Below are 26,548 nucleotides of genomic sequence, written 5' to 3'. Positions count from 1 at the left end.
AGGGCCTCCAACGTGCTAGGTGAGCGCTCCACTGCTGAGCCACAACCCCAGTCCAGGGGTCTATTAATTTTACACTAGCATTTTGCATGGTTAAGCATGGTCATGGGCTGGGGCTGGGGCTCAGCGGTAGCGCGCTTGCCTAACATGCGTGAGGCACTGGGTTCGATTCTCAGCACCACATACAAATAAATAAAAATAAAAGTCCATCAACAACTAAAAAATATTAAAAAAAAATAAAAAAGAGTACATGGTCCTAGCTAGGCGCAGTGGTGCACGCCTGTAATCCCAGTGGCTCGGGAGGCTGAGGCAGGAGAATCCCAAGTTTAAAGCCTGCCTCAGCAAAAGTGAGGCACGAAGCAACTCAGTGAGACCCTGTCTCTAAATAAAATAAAAAATAGGGCTGGGATGTAGGGATGTGGCTCAGTGGTCAAGTGCTCCTGAGTTCAGCCCCCAGTACCCATCCCCCAAAAAGTATATGCTCTAGATGACAGAGATTCCAAAGCAAATTATGGAAAGTGATCCCCCCACCAATTAGGAAGATGATCTTGAACTTAACTTTCTGGCACCTCCACTTTCTAACCTGTTAAATGTAGATAATACCCACTCCCTAATACAGTTGTAAGGACTAAATGAGATAAAGCAGGTAACGCATATAGCACACTGCTGGCATATAAAGCATAGGTATGGATTTTGAAAACAGAGACTCATTTTCTTCTACCTCTTTGCAGGCTCAGAAAATGTGACAGTAAAGCCAGTGAATCCAGGAATATTAGAATCTAAGCCAATGAAAGGAGGCACCATTTCATTCCCAGCAATGTTCCCCTAAAACCCTAAGTTATCTAGAATTTTACAAATATGATAAAATTAGAAAGCTGCCATGTCTGATGCCAGGTTGTGATCTACTGTTCACTCACTAATAAACATTTCCAGAACATACTACTTTAGGCCCTGTACTAAATGTTAGGAGACAGAGGTGAGTAAGATATGCAAATGCTCACAAGATTTTTATACATGGTTGTTTTATACTAGTGATTCTCAAATGGTTCTGCAACAAAATATATAGTTTAAAAAGATAACCAACTGAAGTTATGGTTAAAACTCAAAAATATCATTTGTTCTTTGTAAAAGAGGCTTTATAGACAAGTTAAAAGTAGAGTTACAATAAGGGGAGATGATTCAGATTTTTCTAGGTAATTATGAATTACTCCTTTTCCTCAGAAGGAAACAATTTTCTTCACAATAATATTATTTAAACACAAAATTACCAATAATTATAAAAGCAAGTCAGAGATAAACGTTAAGTATGTTAACTGCTGGCTCTTCTTCCTGGGGTTTTATCCATTACACCACACTGACTCATGTGTAACCTTTACAAATCCATCAAGGGACTCACAGAGGAACTTCTGATCTACACGAGATAATTATTGTGACCTGAGCTGATGCAATTCAAACAGAAGCAAAGAAACATGGTGTCTGTTTCTGCCTGTGCAAACTGGCAATTATATATAATAAGTTATATTTTTATCATATTTTCTAATGAACTTTCTGGAATGTTGGACACATATCATATACCCCTTAAAAGACCAGTTTAGAGAAAGGAAATCTGCTATCCTAAGAGAGAAAAAAAAATCTAAAACTATCCTGGCTTCGCTACATGCTACCTATGTGTTTAACCCTGAAAATATAACAAGTCTGTTTCCCAACATTTACAAATGAAGAACTCATGGTATTATAGAGTGATGAGTATTTACAATGGAAAAGCATGGAGGACAAAAGAAAATGCAGAAAAGGGTACATAGCTCAGTCAATGGATCCAGAGGCAGCTTTCTGGAACAAATGACCCTTAAAACCATCCCTTAGGAGTTGCTAGTCCATAAGAAACAAAAATGCTTTTTTTTTTCTAGGTACTCTTTGTACTGCATGTACAATATCCCAAAAGGGAAGGCAAGTGCTGAAGAATCCAAAGACTAAAAATATATGAGATATTATACTAGAATCTAAGCCAATGAAAGGAGGCACCATTTCATTCCCAGCAATGTTCCCTAAACCCCTAAGTTACCTAGAATTTTACAAATATGATAAAATTAGAAAGCTGCCATGTCTGATGCCAGGTTGTGATCTACTTACTTGTGAAATTTAAGTTACTTTAACTAAATCTTAGTAACAGGGGTAGAGAGTAAATAAAGCTCAGTGGTAGAGGCTGGGCTTGGCATGCTAATGTCCTGGATTTAATCCCCAGAATGCAGAAACAAACAAACAAACAACAACAACAACAAAAAATCTTAGTGACAAACTGGAAACTATATTATAAACTAAATCACATAAACATTAATAATGGAGAAATTCAACTGTAGAAACTAAACAAAGCAAAAAAAATGCTAACAGAAACAAAATATAATATGTCAGAGTAGGACAGAACTTAATAATAATATTTAAATTATAAATCATGTTTCAAGTTCATAGGAAATAAAAAATCGGCTTTAATTTTTATATGCAGTTGGCCCTTCACATCCATGGGTGCCACATCTGTGTACTGAACCGAACTGGGTCAAAAATATTTGAAAAGAATTTTTCATCAATACTGAACACATATAGTCCTTTTTTTCTTATCACTATTCCCAAAAAAATAGAGGATAACAATTATTTGCATAGCATTTACATTGTATTAGGTATTATAAGTAATCTAGACATGATTTAAAGTAAACAGAAGGATGACTATAGTCTACTCTTTTTTTGTAAATATTATGCTTTTTCATATAAGTGATAAGCACTTGCAGATTTGGTTATCCTTGGGGGTTCTGGAACCAATCATCTTTGAATATGGAGGGATGACTATACATGAAATATCTTAAAGCAAATTGGATAGTGCCAACCAATTTTTTTTTTTACATTTACTAGTAAGAAAAACTCAAAAAACAATATTCTTGCCCTTTTAAGTTCTATTCTGAGGATAGCTTTTTTTATTTTTTTTATTTTTTATTTTTTGGTAGATGGACACAATACCATCATTTTATATATTTATTTATTTTTATGTGGTGCTTAGCATCTAACCCAGTATCTCACACATGCCCACTGAGTGCACTACCACTGAGCCACAACCCTAGCCCCTAAGGTAAATTCTTTTATAGGCATTGTTAAGACATGGGTTCTAGCCCTGTCTTCAACACAAATTTATTCTCAAATATGGACAATCAACATTACTTCCTCAAGCCTGCTATCTTCAGTGAAAACTAGGAGGCTGTAGTCAATCATCACAAAGTACTGATATTCTATGATCTATGTGAGCTAGACATGTTGTATGGCATCATATTATGGAAGTCTCAAGAACTTTATTGAATTTCTATTAGCACCCAAATTGAGTAATGAAGACTAGCTTTATCCTCCCAGGAAAATATAAAAATAAAATATAGTTATGTGTCACTTAATAACAAGGATATGTTCTGAGAAATGCATCATAATAACATCTCATCATTCTGAGAATATCGCCGATGTTACACAAATCCAGATGGTATTGCTCACTCATTCAACGGGGCCTTTTGATGCAATCAACAGGCACAGTTAACATGAGGTATACAAGGGTGTTACTGGCCTGTTTTAAGCTTTTTTAAAATAAGGAGTATACTCTAAAATAATGATAAAAAAGAAGAGTATAGTGGCCAATCTGGAAACCAAGATTCCAACATATGAATTCTTGGGGGAGCTATTCATGCTGTATTCAAATCACAGCAGATGTCCCAAGATATAAAAAGAAAAATAGGAATTATAGAGCCCAATGGAAAAACCATTTTAAGAATAATGAAGTATTGTGCCTTGCTTGGTGGTGCATGCTTATAATCCCAGCAACTTGGGAAGATGAAGCAGGAGGATCTCAAGCCAAGGCCAGCCTCAGCAACTTAGCAAGGCCCTAAGCAATTTAGCAAGACCCTGTCTCAAAATAAAAAATAAAAAGGACTGGGGTAAAGTATCCCTGGGGGTCAACCACCAGTACCAAAAACAAACAAACATTATGGTAAATACATATGCATTATCAAGTATTATCAAGTATATGCACCCTACTTTTATATGACTGGCAGCTCAATAGGTTTATTTACCATAAATATGTGAGTGATGCTTTGTGTTATGATCAGGACATCCTGAACTTACTGGGAGATAGAAATTTTTCAACTCCTTTATAATCTTAATAACAATGAAGTCTACTGTTGACCAAAACATTGTTGTATGGCACCTGACTATATGAAGCAACTGTATTCCAGACACTGGACATCAGGCAATGAAGGACAGTGATTCTTGAGGGATAGGAAGTAAATGAGGTAAGCTCTGTGGTTATAGCAGTTAAGTGTGTAGAGAGTTCCAGACTGCATTATCTCCCTGAGAAGACCAAGCTAGGAGTCTAGGGAAGCCAATCACACTAGAAGTCACACATTAAAGTACCAAAAGGAGAAAACTCCACAAAGAAATGGAGAATTTGGGAGATTTGCAAAGGACCCACTCAAGTCTTTCAGCTAAGTTCTGATTTATGGGGAAACTAAGACCTAGAAAAGAGAAAAAATGAGTCAGAACTAACATATGACTAATGTTGGTTCAGAAGAGTTTTGCTTCAATAGTGCACAAAATAAACCCCAGACTCAACTGCTCTGGTCTTGCCTAACAAAGCTTAAAATCAGGACAAGCAAAACGTACCCGAAAACAAAACTCAAGAAGATGTGTAGGGGGCTGAGGTTGTGGCTCAGCAGTAGAGCTCTCACCCTAGCCCACGGGAGGCACTAGGTTCGATCCTCAGCACCACATATAAATAAAATAAAGGTATTTAAAAAAAAAAAAAAAGATGTATAGGAATAAAACAATGTTCAGTATCTAATAAAAAGTAAATAAAATTCAAAATGCCTAGCATCCAATTAAAAATTACCAAACATGAAAATAATCAGAATGATATAATCTCTAATAAGGGAAAAAATCAAAACCAATCAGAAAGCACACAAACAAAAGGATCTTGGACAATTATATAAAAATGTTTTCCAAAAATTCTAATTAAAAGTCTAAAAAGCTGGGTATAGCAGCACATACCTATGATCATAGCAACTCAGAAGACTGAGGTAGTACAATTACAAAGTCAAGGCAAGCCTCAGCAATTTAGCAAGGCCCTAAGGAACTCAGGGAGATCCTGTCTCTAAATAAAATTCAAAATAGGGCTGGGGATGTGGCTCAGTGGTTGAGTGCCCCTGAGTTGAATCTCTGGTACCCCCCCCCCAAAAAAAGAGCTAGAGATATAGCTCAGCAGTAATGTGCCCCTGGGTTCAATCCATAGTACAGGGGAAAAAAAAATCGAAAGAGGACATCTATATCAAAGATGAAAAATATACTGTAGGAGATTAGTATCAGATTACATATTTCGTAAGAAAAATTAATGAACTGAAAGATGAAATCAATAGATAATACTCAAAAAAAGACACAGGGTAAAAAGAAAAACAAAAACAATAACCAAAAAAAAAAAAAATCAGTGAGCTACAGGAAAACTTCAGGAACCTAATACTTATGTAATTAGAGTCCCTAAAAAGCTTTGGGACCAGAATATTCTTAAAAGCTTTTTAAGAAAAATAAATAAATAAAATAAAGATATTGTGTCCAACTACAACTAAAAAATAACTATTTTAAAAACTACTAGCTAAAATTTTTCTAAATAAAATGAAAACTACATTTGATTCAAGAAGTTCAACAAAAGCATAAAAAACAATAAGAAAACTACATCAAGGCATTCATAATCAAATTGCTTAAAACCAACGATAAAGAGAAATCTTAATAGCAAGTTGAGGAAAAACAGACTTGTTACATACAGAGAGGAACAAAGACAAAAAGGACAGCACACTTTTCAACATGAAGCAACATCTTTAGAAGATGGGGGTGGAAAGGTTCTGTTAATCTAGCATTTTATTCCCAAGAAAAAATCTTTCAGGCTGCGGATATAGCTCAGCTGGTAGAGTGCTTGCCTCCCATGTACAAGGCCCCGAGTTCAATCCCCAGCACCACACACAAAAAACATCTTTCAAAATCAAAGGTGAAAAGTCTTTACCTTGTGCATGTATTTGTAATCTCAGCTACTAGGGAGGCTGAAGCAGGAGGACTGCAAAAGTTTAAAGCCAGCTTAGGCAACTTAATGAGACCATGTCCAAAAATAAAAATTTGAGGGGCTGGGGTTATGGCTTAGTAGCAGAGCAGTTGCCAAGCCCAAGTGAGGCACTGGGTTCAATCCTTAACAGCACATAACAAATAAAATAAAGGCATTCTATCATTGACAACTACAAAAAACTTTTTAAAAAAATTGGATAAGATCTGGTACTCTGTTTCACATATCCTGCTTTCAATTTCAATCGCCAGTACCTCAAAAAGAAGAAAAAAAAAAAGGCTTTAACAGTCTAATTAAAGGTTTTCTGGTCGGACACCTGGATTTAAATTATTTCTATGACTTTCTAGCTGGCTGACCATCAATTTTTTATTATCAAGTGCTTACTATAAATAAATCATTTATTATGCCAAACACTTTACATATATTGAACCTTACTTAATTCTCACAACTCAGAAGGACTTCCATTTTATAGAAATGCTGAAATTTGAATATGCACTGACTAAACCTAAAGCCATGTTCTTAATCACTATATCATACTACACATCGAGCACCAGCCTAATCTGTTTCATAACAGGTATTTCACAGACTAACAATAAAAAATAAATAAAAGAATGCATGTTTATCACTCTATTCAATGCCTGACAAACAGCAGTCACTCAATGAATGGGTACTATTATTACTGTGCAATCATACGTACCATACATCTCATCTTCCAACCCATGAACAAAGGCTCCACAAGCTCCTGATTCGATCAAGTTCACAGCCCCTGTATCTATTTCTTCCTTAGGAGCATCATCTCCCCACTTTCTGCCACTGGAAAACTCCCCTGAACTATAAAGTTCCTTGGCACGCTCATGTGCAGTACGCTTCCTCTGCAGAAGATAACAACAATTACCACTTGCAGGAGACTCTGGAGGGAACATTAAGGAGCACCTTGGGAACATGAGAAGGTAGGAAATTAAAATGCTCTCTAAAAGTTACACTTTAAAAAACTACTCAATAATTCAGAGCAGGGAAATGTAAACTCAACTTAAAATGAGATAAAAGTAGGCTGAAGATATAGCTCTGTTACTTGTCTTGCATGCACAAGGCCCTGGGTTCAATCCCCAACATCACACACACACACACACACACACACACACACAAAAAAAAAAAAAAAAAAACATGATGAGACAAAAGGATCACAAGTTTGTAAAAACTTTTTCAGTTACCTTATTAAAGAGGGTGAAGATAGGTAAAGAATGTGCTGAGCAGACAGAAGTTTGTTTATCATAACAATAATATAGGAAAGGGAAAGTCGGAAAGGCAAACAATTCAAGTGACCATGCAAAAGCTTCCATGGGTACACAATATACAGATTTTAGAAAACAAGTTTTTCAATTTCATTAGAAATGAGTCACTAGGACTGGGATTGTGGCTCAGTGGTAGAGTGTCTGTCGAGCATGTGTGAGGCACTGGGTCCAAATATTAGCACCACATAAAAATAAATAAATAAAATATTGTGTTCATCTACAACTAAATATATATATATATATAAAAGGAAAGGAAAGGAAAGAAAAAGAAATAAGTCTCCAACTGGGCATAGTGGCACACACCTGTAAAATCAGCAACTCAGGAGACGAGGCAGGAGGATCATGAGTTTAAAGCCAGCCTCAGCAACTTAGAGAGGCCCCAAGCAACTTAGCAAGAAGACCCTATCTCAAAAAATTTAAAGGGCAGGGGATGTGGCTTGGTAGTTAAGTGTTCCTGGGCTAAACTGCTGATACCAAAAAAAAAAAAAAAAAAAAAAGAAGAAGAAGAAGAAGAAGAAAGAAAGAGTCTCAAGTAGGATGTGGTGAAACATGCCTGAAATACTAGTTACTGGGGAGGCTGAGGCAGGGGAATCACAAGTTTGAGGGCAGCCTGGGCAATTTAATAAAACTGTCTCAAAATAAAAAGGTCTACAGATATAGCTCAAAGCTTGCCTAGCAGATGCAAGGCCCTGGATTCAATACACAGTGCCACCCAAAACAAAAAAGAGAAGGAGGAGGAGAAGGAGGAGAGAAGGGGGAGGGGGAGGGGGAGGAGAGGGGGAGGGGGAGGAAGAAGACAACAATGAAGACAAAGGAAGAAAGAAAAATAGGAAATAAAAGTGGAATAAGTCTCTATATGTTAATACTGTGCTCAATCTGAGCAACATTGGGCTTCACCAAATGACTTTCTTGTAAGTTCACTTTCCACACAGGTTACCTAAGGGGGAATACCCTGGTTAGCAAAAGTAAACATACAGTACACCTGGCAATTATGGTTCTCATCATAAATAAATGAACTGGTACTCTGTTTCACATATCCACCTCTATGAATCTTCTCAGTGTGGATCCATAACTCATGGTTGATCACCTCAGAGGCACTAAGGAGATAGGTTCTTGAACCTAAAAGGATGTGGGTCACATTCAACAATAGAAAGCTTATACCTCATGGTGTATCTTAGAAACCTATGTGTTACCCATTCCTCCCCATTTGCTGTAAGAATTTCCTTCCTTACACTGCCAACATACCATACCAAAATCAAACAAAAACCACTTAAGTAAACTCTCAAATCAAGGCAATGGGTCAGGCATAGTGGCATATGCCTATAAACCCAGCAACTCAGGAGGCTGAGGCAGGAGAATCACAAGTTTGAGGCCAGTATGGGGAATTTAGGAAGACCCTGTCTTAAAATAAAAAATAAAAAGGACTACAAAAGTAGCTCAGTAGAAGAACACACCTGGGTTCAACCTCCAGTACTGCTGCCCCTCCCCCCGCCCCAAGAAAAGAATCACGCCCTTCAAGAAAACCATATGGAAGCAGGGCATCATGATGCGTGACTGTAATACCAGTGATTCAGAAGGCTAAGGCAGGATGATAGAGAGTTCAAAGCCAGCCTCAGTAAAAGCAAGGTGCTAAGCAAAGAATGAGACCCTGTCTCCAAATAAAATACAAAACAGGACTGGGGATGTGGCTCAGTGGTTGAATGCCCCCAAGTTCAATCCCAGTACCCAAAAGAATCAAAACAAACAAAACCATATTGGGGAAAAAAATAGAAAAAAAAGAACTTGTCTTGTGCATGCAAGATAAGTACTCTACCAACTCTACCAACAAAGCACAAATATCAACTATATAATCATTTTAATTTATCTTTTTAAATTTATCTAATTTATCTTTTTTTTTTTTGGTGGTGGTGCTGAGGATTGAACCCAGGGTGCATGTGAGGCACTCTACCAACTAAGCTACACTGCCAGCTCTTTAAAGAATTTATCTTACAGAGGGCTGGGATTGTGGCTCAGTGGTAGAGCGCTCACCTTGCATGTGAAAGACCCTGGGTTCGATCCTCAGCACCACATAAAAATAAATAAACAAAATATATTGTGTCAATGTATAACTAAAAAAATATTTTTTAAAAAAAGTTATTTAAAAAAAACACAATCAGCATATAATATTTCCTAATTATGATAAAAAATTAATGAAGTAGCTTGTAATTTGGTTCAAATTGCTCAGATTTTAAATTAAAATGTAATCTAGTAACCCTACTACATTAAAAAAAATTTTTTTTTCTTAGTTGTTGATAGATCTTTATTTTATTTATTTATACGTGGTGCTGAGAATCAAACCCAGTGCCTCACACATGCCAGGCAAGCACGCCACCACTAAGCCAGTCCCAGCCCAATCCTACTACATGTTAACAACTGCATGGGTTGCTAAATTAAAGCAACACAACTCTGCATATTGCTACATTGATATCATTCACAGATATTCAGAAACAACAAACAATTCAAGTTACCCTGAGATCTGACATCAGTTTCTTGTCAAGGGTCTGCTCCAAGAAATGAGAACTGACTTGCTCCATAGAGCCCTGTAAAAGGAAAGAATCCAGAGCATATTAAACAACTTTTATTATTTGAACATTAGCTTAATATTCAAAATTTGCAATCAACTTAAATGTATAAAGATAGTAAAGATGCCTATGGGTTCTAAATCATCTGGAAGACAATAAAAGTAATAGTGATAGTATCAACTGCTGCAGCTCACATATGCACAGAGCTTACTATATGTCTCAAAGCTTTATTCATATCTTAACTCATTTAATCCTATTACAATCCTGTGAAGTAAATACTATTATTAGTCCTCTTTTATATATGGAGGGGGAAAAAAGCACCGAAAACATTAAGTAATACATTCTATGTCACAAAGAGAGTAAATACCTGAACTCATATATGAACCCAGACTGTACAACTCTTTGCCTTAACTACTACTGTTTCCTGTTTCTTCATTCCTTTTATTCCATTCTTTCCATTCATTTGTTCATTCATTCATTTACTCAATCAATAAAACAAACATTTATTTAGCAATGATTCAATTATATACCTATAGCTACCAGGACCAGGAATACAAAAATAAAAGACACTAACACTATAAACAGTGAGCTGGCAAACAATGAAGGAAACTGACAAGCAAAAAGATAACTGCCTTATAGTATGAAATTCTACAATATACATTTATAAAGGATGCTATGGGAATTGAGACAACAAGCAGTAGGGAGTGGAGGCAGGAAGAGAGATGTTTGGGAAATCAGATATCACAGTACAAATGCATGATGTATGTACAAGAGAATGCCATGTGGGAAACATTCAATGGTTTTATGAATGGGACAGGACAGATAGGTAGAGATCAGATTATATAGTCTTGTTTGCTAGGAGGAAGGAGTTACCTTACATGAAAAATAATTATACTCTCCATTAAACACTTAATGAAGTCAACCATATGCAAAATATTTTACTTATATTTTTAAAATTTATCCCTCCTAATAAGCCCATTAAATTGTACCTTTATTAACCTACTTTTTTTTTTTTTTTTTTTGGTACCAGGGATTAAACCCAGGGATGCTCAACCACTGAGTCACATCCCCAGCCCTTTTTTATATTTTAGAGACAGGGTCTTGCTGAGTTGCTTATAGTCTCACTAACTTCCTGAGGCTGGCTTTGAACTCAAGATCCTCTTGCCTCAGCCTCCTGAGCTGCTGGGATTTCAGGTGTGTGCCACCACTCCCAGATATTATCCCCATTTAAAGGTGAGGAATTGAGACTGAGAAATAAGATAAATTGCTTCTTTGGAGTAAGGGAGAGCATGGATTTATACTTCATAAAGTGCATCTTGCAGCAATGTGGCTAATGGATCAGAAGGAATCAAAATGGAAGCAGAGAGATCAGTTCAAGAAGCTATAAACCAGGCACAGTGGCACATGCCTGCAATCCCAGAGGCTCAGGAATCTGAGGCAGGACAAGCACAAGTTTGAGGCCAGCCTGGGCAATTCAATGAGACCCCACCTTAAAATTTTTGAAAAAGGGTTAGGGGTATAGCTCAGTGTTAGAGCACTTACTTGCCTAGTAATATAAGGAGTCCTGAGTTCAATTCTCAGTACTGCCCCCCACCCCAAAGGCTATATAAAGCAGGTCACAGACATCTCCTAAGGCATATATCTGAGACATTTTCCAATTTCCATGTATAAAAACATGAAAATGCTTACACAGGCATAGATCTTTTCTCCAACCAACCACGTTCTTTATGAATATCAAACAGACCCTTTCCTCTGACTCTATAAGAACAATTTTACTATTTTTGACTAAAGAAGGTTCAGATTAACTTTTTTTTTAATTTAACCTTTATTTTTTATTTATTTGTTTTTTATGTGGTGCTAAGGATCGAACCCAGTGCCTCACCCATGCTAGGCAAGCACTCTACACTGAGCCACAAGCCCAGCCCTCAAAATGACTTTTTATCACAACCTAATTGTTTGCTACATAGATCTGTTCTAATGTCAGACCTAAACATCAATCTTATAAGTAAGAAACATTAATTTTTATGGTCTCCTAACTTTCTCTCTCTTTTTTTAAACTTGTTTTTACTTAGTTGTTTTTTATGTAGTGCTGAGGATTGAACCCAGTGCCTCACCCATGCTAGGCTAGCACTCTACCACTGAGCCACAACCCCAGCTCCCCTAACTTTCTCTTTATTATCCTATCGTTATCAGTAGTTGGCTTTTCAAGAAGCATTTCTTCCTCACAAAGAACAAAGGACTGAATGATGATGCAGTAAGTTAGTCCATCCATAGTTTCCAATGACTCTTTGACTGCCTCAGCTGAGCTCTCTCCCAACAATACAGAAGATATCAAAAAATTATATATCACTTGAAGTTAATTTTCAGTGTCACAAAGCTTTCCATCTGAATCCACAAATGCCAAGAGCCATATACATAGGAATCCATTTAAAAAATAGTGACACCTAAATTAGCATGGGCCAAGCAGAAATGGAGAATGGACGGATTCAGGTGATGTCCAGGAGGCAGAACTGATACGAGCTGATGACTCAATGGATAAACAACAAAGAAAAAGAACTCACAAATTTCTCTATTCCAGATCTTAGTAGAAGATACCATCCTTCAAGAAAATACAAGAGGTGCAGGTTTGGGTCAAAAAGATAATAAATTCATCAAAACATGTACCAATTAGAAAAGCATCCATATTCTTCTCTATTTTATCCAAAACAAAAAGAATCAGGTAAGATGCATAACTAATATGCTTAACAAATTAAAATTGCAACACTATCCAAGTATAATCTATATAATCTCAGCAAATCGGGAGGCTGAGGCAGGAGGATCTCAAGGTCAAGGCTAGCTATAGCAACCTAGAGAGACCCCATCTAAGAAAATGAACCGGGAATGTAACTCAGGGGTAAAGCTTCCCTGGGTTCAATCTCCAGTACTAATTCGTTAATTAGATAGTTTTTTTAATATTATTTTTTAGTTTTACATGGACTTTATTTCACTTTTTTATATGCAGTGCTGAAAAGCAAACCCAGTGCCCCACACATGCTAGGCAAGCATTCTACCTAGCTTGCCTTAGATAATTTAATTAAATAATTTAAAATGCTAAGAAAATAATTCACTGAACAACTTAATAAACTGTCTCTGAAACGAGATATTTAATAAACCAGTATCAAACAGGTTTTCAGAGTAAAACTTATACTTTATTAGTTTAAAAAACATAAATCCATGTATGCACCCTTTCTTTATTCTAGTTTTAAAATGTTATAGTTTGGATCTGGTATGTCCTCTAATGTGTCATGTATTGATGACATGGCCATCAATGAAGCAATGTTCGGAGATGGGGCTTTTAAGAAATTATTAGGAGGCCAGGCTTGTCACTCAGTGATAGAGCACTTGCCCAGCATGCATGAAGCACTAGATTCAATCCCCGGCACCACATAAAAAAATAAAAACAAATAAAATAAAGGTATTGTGTCCATCTACAACTTAAAAAAAAAAAAAAAGAAATCATTAGATCACGAGGACTCTTATCTCATTGGTGGATCAATTCATTTGATGGATTAATAATTTGAATGGATTGTTGGGATGTGATGGAAACTGTAGGAGGTGGGTCCTAGTTGTAGAAAGTATGTCACTAGGGCTGTGCCCTAGAAGTACGTGTACACCTTCATCCCCCACTCCACCCCACCCTTCATCTCCTCCCTGCTTCCCAGCTGTCATGAGTGAGACAGCTTTCATCTACAATGTCCTTCTGCCATAATGTTCTGCTTCACCTCATCCAGAGGAATGGAGCCAGTCAACCATGGATTAAAATCTCTGAAACCATGAGCCAAAAAATCTTTCCTCCTCTACATTTCACATCAGGTATTTTAGTCACTACTACAAAAAGCTGACTACCACATAAAGCTTCTAGCTTCTATCTAATTAGTTAAATAAAAAAGAAACCGAAAAACAACTGAGACAGATTAGTGCATCAGTCACTAAGCTGCCACTAAGCAGAATATCTGCATTTGCCTCAGGAAAGGCCAATCCTTGGCAAACTCTCAGGCATAAAATCCAACAAATCACAATCTTAAAACGTTATAACATCTTAAAATGTTATAACATTTTAAGATCCAAAAGTTCAGAGACTTTTGGGAGTTTACAAATACCAATTAATCCTTTTGACTAAGAGAAATTCAACATCATAAGAAATCATTAAACTGAAGACCACATCCTAGATAGAATGTCAATACTAGGCTTAATTTCAAAGTAGTGACTATACTCTAAATAGTTCCATAGATCTGCTTATTTAGAAATTAAGTTTTTTTCCCCCCCTTCAGGCAGTTATTAAAAAAAAAAAAAAAAAAAACTAAAAGCCATTCTCTCTCACATAGTTCACATGGTTTTGAATTTCCCTTCCTTTTTTTGGTACTGGGGATTAAACCCAGGAGTGCTCTAGCACTGAGCTACATCCCTAATTTTTTTTCTTTTCTTTTCTTTCTTTTTTTTAAATTTTTTTATTTTGAGATAGCATCTCTCTAAATTGTTGAGGGTTTCACTAAGTTGCTGAGACTGGCTTCAGACTTGGATCCTCCTGTGTTAGTCTCCCAAATCGTTGTAATTATAGGCATATGTCATCACACCTGGATAAATCTTAGTCTTATTATCTATAAAATGAATAACATAATATCAACGACAAAGAATTTAAAAGGATTAAAAAATTATTTACAAATAGTATGTATATGAGGTTATGTATACATGCATATAGGTATGTGTGCTTCCATATAAGTGTGTGTGTGTATGTGTATACGTATGACTCAAAGAGTCTAGTTTAATAGGCTAGAAACTCTATAATATTATTAGAAAAATTAAGTTATTGATTAATGATACTAGGAATTCAAACTCAGAGGAAGCACTCTACCACTGAGCTATTCCCCAGCCCTATTAATTACTTCTGAATACAAACATACTTATGTAATATGAAACTTTTCATATTTAAAATCATTAAACATAAAGCACCTGACTCAAGTTTAAGAATCATCCAAATAGAAATCCTTTCAATATACCATTCATTATTCATACATCTTTATAGAAATAGATTTTAAATCCTTTGCAGGTACAGAACAACATTGTCAATGATCCTGCTTTAATAAATGTTTTTCAAAACTACCTACTCAAGATATATCATTAAATTATTCCTCTAAAACATATTCCCAGATCCAACATGGCGGAGGGCGCGAAGAGATCAAGTCTCTGATCTCTTCAGCTGCGCGGGCATAGGGAGTCCTAAACCGTCTAAATGCTGTTTGATCAGGATCACTAGGCAATGCTGAGCTGACGTGGATCTGGGGCGAACAGTCTGGGCCTCTCAGAACACACACTGAGCCCGGATCGACTGAATTCAAGCTCCCGTTCGCCTGCTTCTCGCAGACAAACTGCTGTGACTCAGCACTAAACGATCCCGCTGAAACAACTGGTCGGCCGTTCTGATCCTACGGAGGTTAATGCCAACCGAGCCTTCATAGGCAGTGGCCACAGGATTGAAACGGGGCATGGGAGAGACGGTCAGGACTCACCGGTTGCATTGGTCACCCGGCAAAGGGAAACGAACTGTTGCCATTTGCATGGGATTCCACATGGCAGAGGTCTGACGTCACCAGAATGCGGCGGAGGAGATAACTTCATTGAAACTAGCGGCTACAGGTGTGTAATCCCCTAGCCTTCCCTCTCCACACAGCAGGGAAACCTTAAGGGCCCCTCCCAGCTCTCCCATGAGCGCGATAGCCAGATGGAGGGAATCAGGAGTGGCGCGGGACCCGCGGCGAGGAACTCCCGGCTATCGCTCCCACCAGTGCTGACAACTGAGGTCTCTTGCACCAGCTACCGGGGACGTGGCTACCGGAGGGTAAGCAAAATTCGCTGAGGATTCTCAGCCCCAACCTCTACAAACTTAGGGTCTGAGGGGATGGCAAACAGGGAGAGTGTGCCCAGGTGTTCATGAAAACAGGGCTCCCGGGAGCAGCAGACCTGGCGTGTAGCCAGTATTGTGGTGAGCGGCACCCGTGAGAGGGGCCTGGCTAGAGGAAAAGTGGGGAAGCGACTAGACACAAGAGAAGGCCCTAGGCACTCAGGATTGGAGACCCGCCCAGTCTGGGAGGAAGAGCTGCTGCACAGTGATTGGTTCCGGAGGATTGAGAGGAGAAGCTTGGCCTGGTGGGCACAGCTCCACCTACTGGAAGAGAAGTTAATCAAACTCTAAGACTGCATTTATTAATTTTTTTTTTAATTTGGGTTCTTTTTTTTCATTTTCATTTTTTTCTGTTGTTTTTTAAATTTTTTTAAAAATTTTTTCTATTTTTTTATTATTATTTATTTATTTATTTTTTATATTTTTATTTTCTATTTTTTCTTTTGTCTTTTCATTTTTCTTATTCGCCCTTCCTTAAATTCTACCTGCTTACTCTCATTCTCTTTACTGACTTCTTCCCTTCCCTTTTAATACCTTTCCTCCCAAGCATCAAATAAATTTATAGGAGTAAACAGTAACTCAGCATTCAAACAGAAGAAGAAGTAACATGAGCAGCCTGAAAAAGCAAGGAAGAAAAGGAGTACAAATAATGCAGGACAGCCTAAATATTCAGGAGGACCTAGAGTCATCAGAAAAATGGTCATATAAAGAACTCAAGGAATACTTTAGACAGATGGAATGGAACCTTAAAGAGGATATGAGACAGCAAATTCAAACAGTGAAAGAACACATTGAAAATGAATTACATAAACAGATAAAAGAAGTTAAGCATCTTTAATAGGAGATAGAGATTATAAAAAAATCAAACAATAATTCTAGAAATGAAGAAAACGATAAACCAAATTAAAAACTCAAATGAGAGTATCACTAACAGAGTGGAGCAAGTAGAAGCCAGAACGTCAGATAATGAAGACAAAATATATCATCTTGAAAAGAGTCTAGCCAACTCAGAAAGGCTGGTAAAAAATCACGAGAAAAACATCCAAGAGATATGCGATAACATAAAAAAACCAAACTTAAGAGTCATCGGGATAGAGGAAGGTATAGAGATTCAAACTAAGGGAATGAGTAACCTGCTGAATGAAATAATTACAGAAAACTTTCCAGAAATGAAAAAGGAAACGGATATACAAATTGTAGATGCATACAGGACACCGAGCACACAAAATCACAGTAGACCAATGCCAAGACACATTGTTATGAAGATATCCAATATACAGAACAAAGATAAAATATTAAAAGCTACAAGAGAAAGGAGGCAGATTACATTCAGGGGTAAACCAATAAAGTTAACAACGGATTTTTCATCACAGACGCTGAAAGCGAGAAGTTCCTGGAAAAACATATTTCAAACACTGAAAGACAATGGATGCCAACCAAGAATTCTGTATCCAGCAAAATAAAGCTTCAGGTACGACAACAAAATAAAAATCTTTCATGATAAACAAAAGCTAAAAGAATTTGCAGCCAGAAAACCAGCATTGCAAAGAGTCTTGAGCAAAACACTACATGAGGAAGAAATGAAAAACAATAACCAAAACCATCAGTGGGAAGTGCCTCAGTAAAGACAGAGGGCAGGGGGGAAAAACTGATCCTGGAGAAACAAACTAAATTAAAAAAAAAAAGATAAATAATCAAACATGGCTGGAAGTACAAACCATGTATCAATAGTAACTCTAAACGTTAATGGCTTAAACTCTCCAATAAAGCAACAGAGACTGGTAACATGGATTAAAAAAACAAATCCAACAGTATGCTGCCTCCAGGAGACACATCTGATTGGAAAAGACATACACAGGCTGAAGGTGAAAGGTTGGGAAAAAATATACCACGCACACAGTACTCGTAAGCAAGCAGGGGTGGCCATCCTCGTATCGAATAAAATCGACTTCAAGACTAAGCTAATCAAAAGGGATAAGGAAGGACATTATATACTGTTAAAAGGAACCATTCACCAACAAGACATAACAATTATCAATATTTATGCACCAAATAATGATGCTGCGACATTCATAAAACAAATTCTCCTCAAGTTCAAGAATCAAATAGACCACAACACAATAATTATGGGTGACTTCAACACACCTCTCTCACCATTGGACAGATCCTCCAAACAAAAGTTGAATAAAGAAACTATAGAACTCAATATCACAATCGATAACCTAGAGTTAACTGACATATATAGAATATATCAACCATCATCAAGTGGATATACTTTTTTCTCAGCAGCACATGGATCCCTCTCAAAAATAGACCATATATTATGCCATAGGGCAACCCTCAGTAAATATAAAGGGGTGGAGATAATACCATGCATTTTATCTGATCATAATGGAATGAAACTGGAAATCAATGATAAAAGAAGGAAGGAAAAATCCTACATCACATGGAAAATGAACAATATGTTACTGAATGATCAATGGGTTACAGAAGACATAAAGGAGGAAATCAAAAAATTCTTAGAGATAAATGAAAATACAGACACAACATATCGGAATCTATGGGACACAATGAAAGCAGTTTTAAGAGAGAAGTTCATCGCCTGGAGGTCATTCCTCAAAAAAAGGAAAAACCAACAAATAAATGAGTTCACACTTCATCTCAAAGCCCTAGAAAAGGAAGAGCAAAACAACAGCAAACCTAGCAGAAGGCAAGAAATAATTAAAATCAGAGCGGAAATCAACAAAATTGAAACAAAAGAAACTATTGAAAAAATTAACAAAACTAAAAGTTGGTTCTTCGAAAAAATAAATAAGATCGACAGACCCTTAGCCATGCTAACGAAGAGAAGAAGAGAGAGAACTCAAATTATTAACATACGGGATGAAAAAGGTAATATCACAACAGATGCTACAGAAATACAGAAGACAATTAGAAATTATTTTGAAAACCTATATTCCAATAAAATAGAAGATAGTGAAGACATCGATAAATTTCTTAAGTCATATGACTTGCCCAGACTGAGTCAGAAGGATACACACAATTTGAACAGACCAATATCAATGGATGAAATAGAAGAAGCAATCAAAAGACTACCAACCAAGAAAAGCCCAGGACCGGATGGATATACAGCGGAGTTTTACAAAACCTTTAAAGAAGAATTAATACCAATACTTTCCAAGTTATTTCAGGAAATAGAAAAAGAGGGAGCTCTGCCAAATTCATTCTATGAGGCCAACATCACCCTGATTCCAAAACCAGACAAAGACACCTCAAAGAAAGAAAACTACAGACCAATACCTCTAATGAACCTAGATGCAAAAATCCTCAATAAAATTCTGGCGAATCGAATACAAAAACACATCAAAAAAAGTGTGCACCATGATCAAGTAGGATTCATCCCTGGGATGCAAGGATGGTTCAATATATGGAAATCAATAAATGTTATTCACCCCATCAATAGACTTAAAGATAAGAACCATATGATCATCTCGATAGACGCAGAAAAAGCATTTGACAAAGTACAGCATCCCTTTATGTTCAAAACATTAGAAAAACTAGGGATAACAGGAACTTACCTTGACATTGTAAAAGCTATCTATGCTAAGCCTCAGGCTAGCATCATTCTGAATGGAGAAAAATTGAAGGCATTCCCTCTAAAATCTGGAACAAGACAGGGATGCCCTCTCTCACCACTTCTGTTCAACATAGTTCTCGAAACACTGGCCAGAGCAATTAGACAGACGAAAGAAATTAAAGGCATAAAAATAGGAAAAGAAGAACTTAAATTATCACTATTTGCGGGTGACATGATTCTATACCTAGAAGACCCAAAAGGGTCTACAAAAAAACTACTAAAACTAATAAATGAATTCAGCAAAGTGGCAGGATATAAAATCAACACGCATAAATCAAAGGCATTTCTGTATATCAGTGACAAAACTTCTGAAACGGAAATGAGGAAAAACACTCCATTCACAATATCCTCAAAAAAAATAAAATACTTGGGAATCAACCTAACAAAAGAGGTGAAAGATTTATACAATGAAAACTACAGAACCCGAAAAAGAGAAGTAGAAGATCTTAGAAGATGGAAAAATATACCCTGTTCATGGATAGGCAGAACTAACATCATCAAAATGGCGATATTACCAAAATTTCTCTATAGGTTTAATGCAATGCCAATCAAAATCCCAATGGCATTTCTTGTAGAAATAGATAAAGCAATCATGAAATTCATATGGAAAAATAAAAGACCCAGAATAGCAAAAGCAATTCTAAGCAGGAAGTGTGAATCAGGCGGTATAGCGATACCAGATTTCAAACTATATTACAGAGCAATAGTAACAAAAACAGCATGGTACTGGTACCAAAACAGGCGGGTGGACCAATGGTACAGAATAGAGGACACAGAGACTAATCCACAAAGTTACAGCTATCTTATATTTGATAAAGGAGCTAAAAGCATGCAATGGAGGAAGGATAGCATCTTCAACAAATGGTGTTGGGATAACTGGAAATCCATATGCAACAAAATGAAACTGAATCCCTTTCTCTCGCTATGCACAAAAGTTAACTCAAAATGGATCAAGGAGCTTCATATCAAATCAGAGACTCTGCGTCTGGTAGAAGAAAAAGTTGGCTCCGATCTACAGATTGTGGGGTCGGGCTCCAAATTCCTTAATAGGACACCCATAGCACAAGAGTTAATAACAAGAATCAACAAATGGGACTTACTTAAACTAAAAAGTTTTTTCTCAGCAAGAGAAACAATAAGAGAGGTAAATAGGGAGCCTACATCCTGGGAACAAATTTTTACTCCTCACACTTCAGATAGAGCCCTAATATCCAGAGTATACAAAGAACTCAAAAAATTAGACAATAAGATAACAAATAACCCAATCAACAAATGGGCCAAGGATCTGAACAGACACTTCTCAGAGGAGGACATACAATCAATCAACAAGTATATGAAAAAATGCTCACCATCGCTAGCACTCAGAGAAATGGAAATCAAAACCACCCTAAGATACCATCTCACTCCAGTAAGATTGGCAGCCATTCTGAAATCAAAAAACAACAAGTGCTGGCGAAGATGTGGGGAAAAGGGTACTCTTGTACATTGCTGGTGGGACTCCAAATTGGTGTGGACAATTTGGAAAGCAGTATGGAGATTCCTGGGAAAGCTGGGAATGGAACCACCATTTGACCCAGCTATTGCCCTTCTCGGACTATTCCCTGAAGACCTTAAAAGAGCACACTACAGGGATACTACCACATCGATGTTCATAGCAGCACAATTCACAATTGCTAGACTGTGGAACCAACCCAGATGCCCTTCAATAGATGAATGGATTGAAAAAATGTGGCATTTATACACCATGGAGTATTACGCAGCACTAAAAAATGATAAAATCGTGGAATTTGCAGGGAAATGGATGGCACTAGAGCAGATTATGATAAGTGAAGCTAGCCAATCCCTAAAAAAACAAATGCCAAATGTCTTCTTTGATATAATGAGAGCAACTAAGAATAGAGCAGGGAGGAAGAGCAGGAGAAAAAGATTAACATTAAACAGAGACATGAGGTGGGAGGGAAAAGGAGACAAAAGGGAAATTGCATGGAAATGGAGGGAGACCCTCATTGTTATACAAAATTACATATAAGAGGTTGTGAGGGGAATGGGAAAATAAACAAGGAGAGAAATGAATTACAGTAGATGGGGTAGAGAGAGAAGATGGGAGGGGAGGAGAGGGGGGATAGTAGAGGATAGGAAAGGTAGCAGAATACAGTTACTAATATGGCATTATGTAAAAATGCGAATGTGTAACCGATGTGATTCTGCAATCTGTATTTGGGGTAAAAATGGGAGTTCATAACCCACTTGAATCTAATGTATGAAATATGATATGTCAAGAGCTTTGTAATGTTTTGAACAACCAATAAAAACAAACAAACAAACAAACAAACAAACAACAAAAGGGAAATCTACTCAGAAAGTAGCATTAAACTAGAGAAAAAAAAAAAAAAAAAACGTATTCCCCCCCATCATGGGGGCAAGGTGGTGCATGTCTGTAATCCCAGTGACTCAGAAGGCTGAGGCAGAAGGATAACAAATTCAAGGCCAGTGTCGGAAATTCAGTGAGACCCTCAGCAAATCAGCAAGACCCTACTTCAAAACAAATAATAAAAAGGACTTGGGGCTGGGGCTGTAGCTCTGCAGCAGAGTGGTTGCCTAGCATGAGTGAGGCACTGGGTTTCATCCTCAGCACCACATAAAAATAAATAAAATAAAGACATTCTGTCCATCTACAACTACAAAAAATATTAAAAAAAAAAAAAAAAGGACTGGGACTTAGTAGTTCATTGGTAAAGTGTGCCTGGGTTCAATCTCCAGTACCTAAATAAATAAATAAATAAATATTCCCTCCGCTCATAGACAAGTTCATTGTAGATGATGATGATCAGTAATTGTTGAATAAAAGGACTTGATGAATGATTGGACTATTTCATAATTTTAAAACATGGACTGGGGTTGTGGCTCAGCAGTAGAGTACCTGCCTAGCACGTGCAGGGCCTTAGGTTGAATCCTCAGCACCACATATAAATAAATAAAATAAAGGTATGTGTCCAACTACAACTAAAAAATAAATATTTTTTAAAAAATCATGCCAGGTACGGGGTAAAAATGGGAGTTCATAACCCACTTGAATCAAACTGTGAAATATGATATATTAAGAACTATGTAATGTTTTGAACGACCAACAATAAAAAAAAAAAATCATGCCAGGGATATAGTTAAGTAGTAGATTACAAGTCTGATATGCACAAGACTCTGGGTTCAATCCCTAGTTCCAAAATATAAAATAAAATAAAAACACTCATAAACCAAAACCAAATTTGAATCTAAAACAGAATCACTTTAGCTTAACTCCATTTAATTATAAACAAGTAATATAATCTATTGGCAGGAAATTCTGAAATTACCCATATTTATTCTTTATTATTCCATGAAAATGCTTCACATAAGTTTTAGTACTTACTCCAATAAATACTGACCACAATACTATAGCAATCACTGGATCTGTGCCTAGGGCAGTCAGATCCAAATAATTCAGCCAACAATCTCATCAATAGTGGCAATGCTAGTAGCCCTCAAAGGAGAACTGTATAAAAAGAACCTCAGATTTTCTTGCTATGACATACAAATTCTTATATATACTCAAATATATGTATATACTACAATCCCTACTCAGTTCACATAGTACTTTACAATTTACAAACCTTTTCTTAGAAAGTATCCCATTTGAGCCAGGCACCGTGGTGCATGCCTATAATCCCAGTGGCTCAGGAGGCTGAGGCAGGATGATCATGAATTCAAAGCCAGCCTCAGCAAAAATGAGGTGCTAAGCAACTCAGTGAGACCCTGTCTCTAAATAAAATACAAAATAGGGCTGAGGATGTGGCTCAGTGGTTGAGTGCCCCTGGGTTCAATCCCTGATACCCCCCCAAAAAAGAAAGTATCCCATTTGAGCATCGTGACAACCTGTGAGGCAAAAAAGAGATATTAAAGCCCCATTTAACAGTGAAAATACTGAGACTAAAATCAAGGGACATATCCAAAGTAACAAAGATAAGCTAATTATCAGGCTAATACTCTAAAGATAGTTCTATCCTAGTACCAAAAAAAAAAAAAAAAAAAAAAAGGATATCTCTACCCTAAAAAGTTTTGTTGTTGTTATTGTTTTTAAACAAATGTGCTATGGCCAGGCACAGTGGCACATGCCTATTATCCCAGTGACCCAGTGACTCAGGAGACTGAAGCAAGAGTATCTCAAATTAGACACCAGCCTTGGCAACTTAGTGAGATTCTGTCTCAAAATAAAAATAAACAGGGGGTCTCAGAGTTCAGTGGTAAAACATCCCTGAGTTAAATCCCCAGAACCACAAAAATAAAAACAAACAAACAAATAAAAACGTGCTATGAATAGGAAAGAGCCAAGCTAAAAGAACATTAGGATCTGAATCCCACTATATAATTTTCTATTTGTATAAACTGGATGATTTACTTAACTTCTCAGTGTGTCAGTTTTCCCATCTGAGAAAAAGGAATAATAATATCTATCTTGCAGGGTTGCTATGAAGAGTAAATGAGAAAAGAAATGTAAAGGGCAGCCTTGAAAATATTTAGGCCATGGGCTGGGGATGTGGCTCAAGCGGTAGCGCGCTCGCCTCGCATGCGTGCGGCCCGGGTTCGATCCTCAGCACCACATACCAACAAAGATGTTGTGTCCGCCGAGAACTAAAAAATAAATATTAAAAAAAAAAATTCTCTCTCTCTCTCTCTCTCTCTCTCTCTCTCTCTCTCTCTCTCTCTCTCCTCTTTCACTCTCTCTTTGAAAAAAAAAAAAAAAAAAAAAGAAAAGAAAATATTTAGGCCATAACAGGTGCTTAATAAACAGAGGCAACTATTTTTATTAATTTCCTCTGTCTCTAGGCCTTGGCTATCTTGTATGCTAACAAGGTTAAATAGTATTATCTGTGAGATCTTTCTAATTCTAAAGAAGACTACTTATCTATAAGAAAGAAGCTATGTATTTCTATAATAAGAAATTCTGAGGTTTCTAAAAATGACCCACACCTGTCCCTATCTATAGTTTCTGAAAATGTTTATGAAAACTTAGTAGGAGCTGGGCATGGTGGGACACGCCTATAAATCTCAGCTACTTGGGAGGCTTAGGCAAAGGGATCGCAAGTTGTAGGCCAGCTTAAACAATTTAGCAAAACACCCTGTCTCAAAATAAAAAATAAAAATGGCCAGGAATGTAACTCAGTGGTAGAGCACCCCGGTGTTCAATCTCCAGTACCATACATACATACATATTAAAAAAGACTTAAGGGGCTGGGGAAGTGGCTCAAGCGGTAGCGCACTCGCCTGGCATGCATGCGGCCCGGGTTCGATCCTCAGGACCACATACAAAAAAAAAACAACAAAGATGTTGTGTCCGCCAAAAAAAATAAATATTAAAAATTCTCTCTCTCTCTCTTAAAAAAAAAAAAGACTTAATAGGCAATGTGTTTGCTAAAGAAAGTGTATTTTAATCAAGCAGAGTTAAGTAGTACATGCCTATAATTTCAACTACTCTGGAGACTAAGGCGGAGGATCTCAATTTCAAGGCCAATCTGGGCAACTTTGGGAAACCCTCTCCCTAAAGAAAATAATAAAAGCACTGAGGATATATCTCAGCTGATAAAGTATCCATGGATTCAGTCCCAAACAGGGGGGAAAAAAGTGAAGCTTACCAATAGCTTTGCAGCTTGAACACGAACCACCCAGGAGCCATCACTGACCATGTGACAAATTTTTCCAAATGCATCATCAACTAAACGAATTTCTTCGTTAGAAGAAGGGATTGGGACAATGCTAGATTAAAAGAAAAGTAGAAAAAACACATGAACATGAGCCCAAGACTGCAAGTTCAATAAACTAAGAATGACCAATGAAAACTGATACACAAGGAATGATAATTGAGCAATACAGTTCAAATCCTAGAATGATGAAACACATTTCAACTTAAACAAGTCTAATTGGAAGTATAAACCAACCCTCCTACTGCACTGCAAATTTTCAGTGTCAGAAATAAAAATGTGTAACCTACCAAAGGTTCAAAGATTCATGAAGAAACCAAGAACTTGGGGTTGGTAGTATAGCTCAGTTGTAGAACACATGCCTAGCATGGTAAGGTTTTGTGTTCAATCCCCAGAACCATCACCCCTATCCCCAAGACACACAGAGAAAAAAGAAAGAAGAAATGAAAAAAACTACAGAGTATTTTGTAGCCATTTATTATCTCCTATAATGGTACTACTACAATACAATACACCTCAGAGTAAATCAACAATTTAAGCTCTGTGAAAATACTTTTAACCAAGAAAACACCAAAGTAGGGATCATTATTCTCAACACACACCTGGTACCTTAGTTGGCATTTGGCCCAAACAAAAACTAAATTAAATGGATCTCAAACAATATTAGTGATTAAAACCCCCACACACACTGCTGCCCCCCAAAAAGCTAAGACACTTGAGAGTTCAGTCTCTTCAATTACAGTTAAGAAGATTGATTGGGACCCAAAAAGGTGAAGTATCTTTCCCAAGAAACACAGAAAGTTCACGGCAGAGATTGAAACACAGGACCAAGCATCCTGATTTGCAGGGCCTGTGCTTGATCCCTCCACACTGCCTTCCAGAATTCTAACCAACATTCTTTCCTGGAGGTAGCTTTATGCTTGGTAAAAGGAGAGAAAATGGCTTAGCAATAAATAAACAGAAGTCAGCTTACACCCACACTGACCTTTCAGGATAGAGCTGACTGATAACCCAGATAAGCTGGACTGCAGCACTGCGTACTTGTTCATAGTCATCAGAGAGCAATTTACAGGCCTGAAAAGAAAGATTCCAAAAGTCTATCAGTTCTATGTCCTCCTAGGTGATGTTCAAACTATTTTAAAATGAAGATATGGTGACTGGGTAAGGATGTCAATCAAAAATGGATGGTTTTAACTTCTTGAACATTTACCCACCCAAGAATTCTGAGCCTCTGTCAGCTGCTCTAGCTATATTTGGACTGCCACTT

General features: G+C 37.1%; 1 protein-coding gene across 1 annotated transcript in view; it reads right to left on the bottom strand.

The window, feature by feature from the left end:
• INTS4 (integrator complex subunit 4) overlaps positions 1 to 26,548 on the bottom strand; it is a 114,169-nt gene that overhangs the window by 54,901 nt on the left and 32,720 nt on the right. Inside the window, exons 7-10 of the mRNA XM_081279107.1 lie at positions 26,267 to 26,355; positions 25,216 to 25,336; positions 9,921 to 9,992; positions 6,819 to 6,993 (exon numbers count right to left, since the gene is read on the bottom strand). Of these exons, the coding sequence (XP_081135233.1) occupies positions 6,819 to 6,993; positions 9,921 to 9,992; positions 25,216 to 25,336; positions 26,267 to 26,355 (457 nt within the window). The remainder of the gene's footprint in view (positions 1 to 6,818; positions 6,994 to 9,920; positions 9,993 to 25,215; positions 25,337 to 26,266; positions 26,356 to 26,548) is intronic.

The sequence above is a fragment of the Spermophilus citellus genome, assembly GCF_964194105.1.
Source record: "Spermophilus citellus genome assembly, chromosome: 2".
Classification (NCBI taxonomy): domain Eukaryota; kingdom Metazoa; phylum Chordata; class Mammalia; order Rodentia; family Sciuridae; genus Spermophilus; species Spermophilus citellus.
Note: the sequence above shows the minus strand (reverse complement) of the source record. Positions and strands in the feature narration are given on the sequence as shown.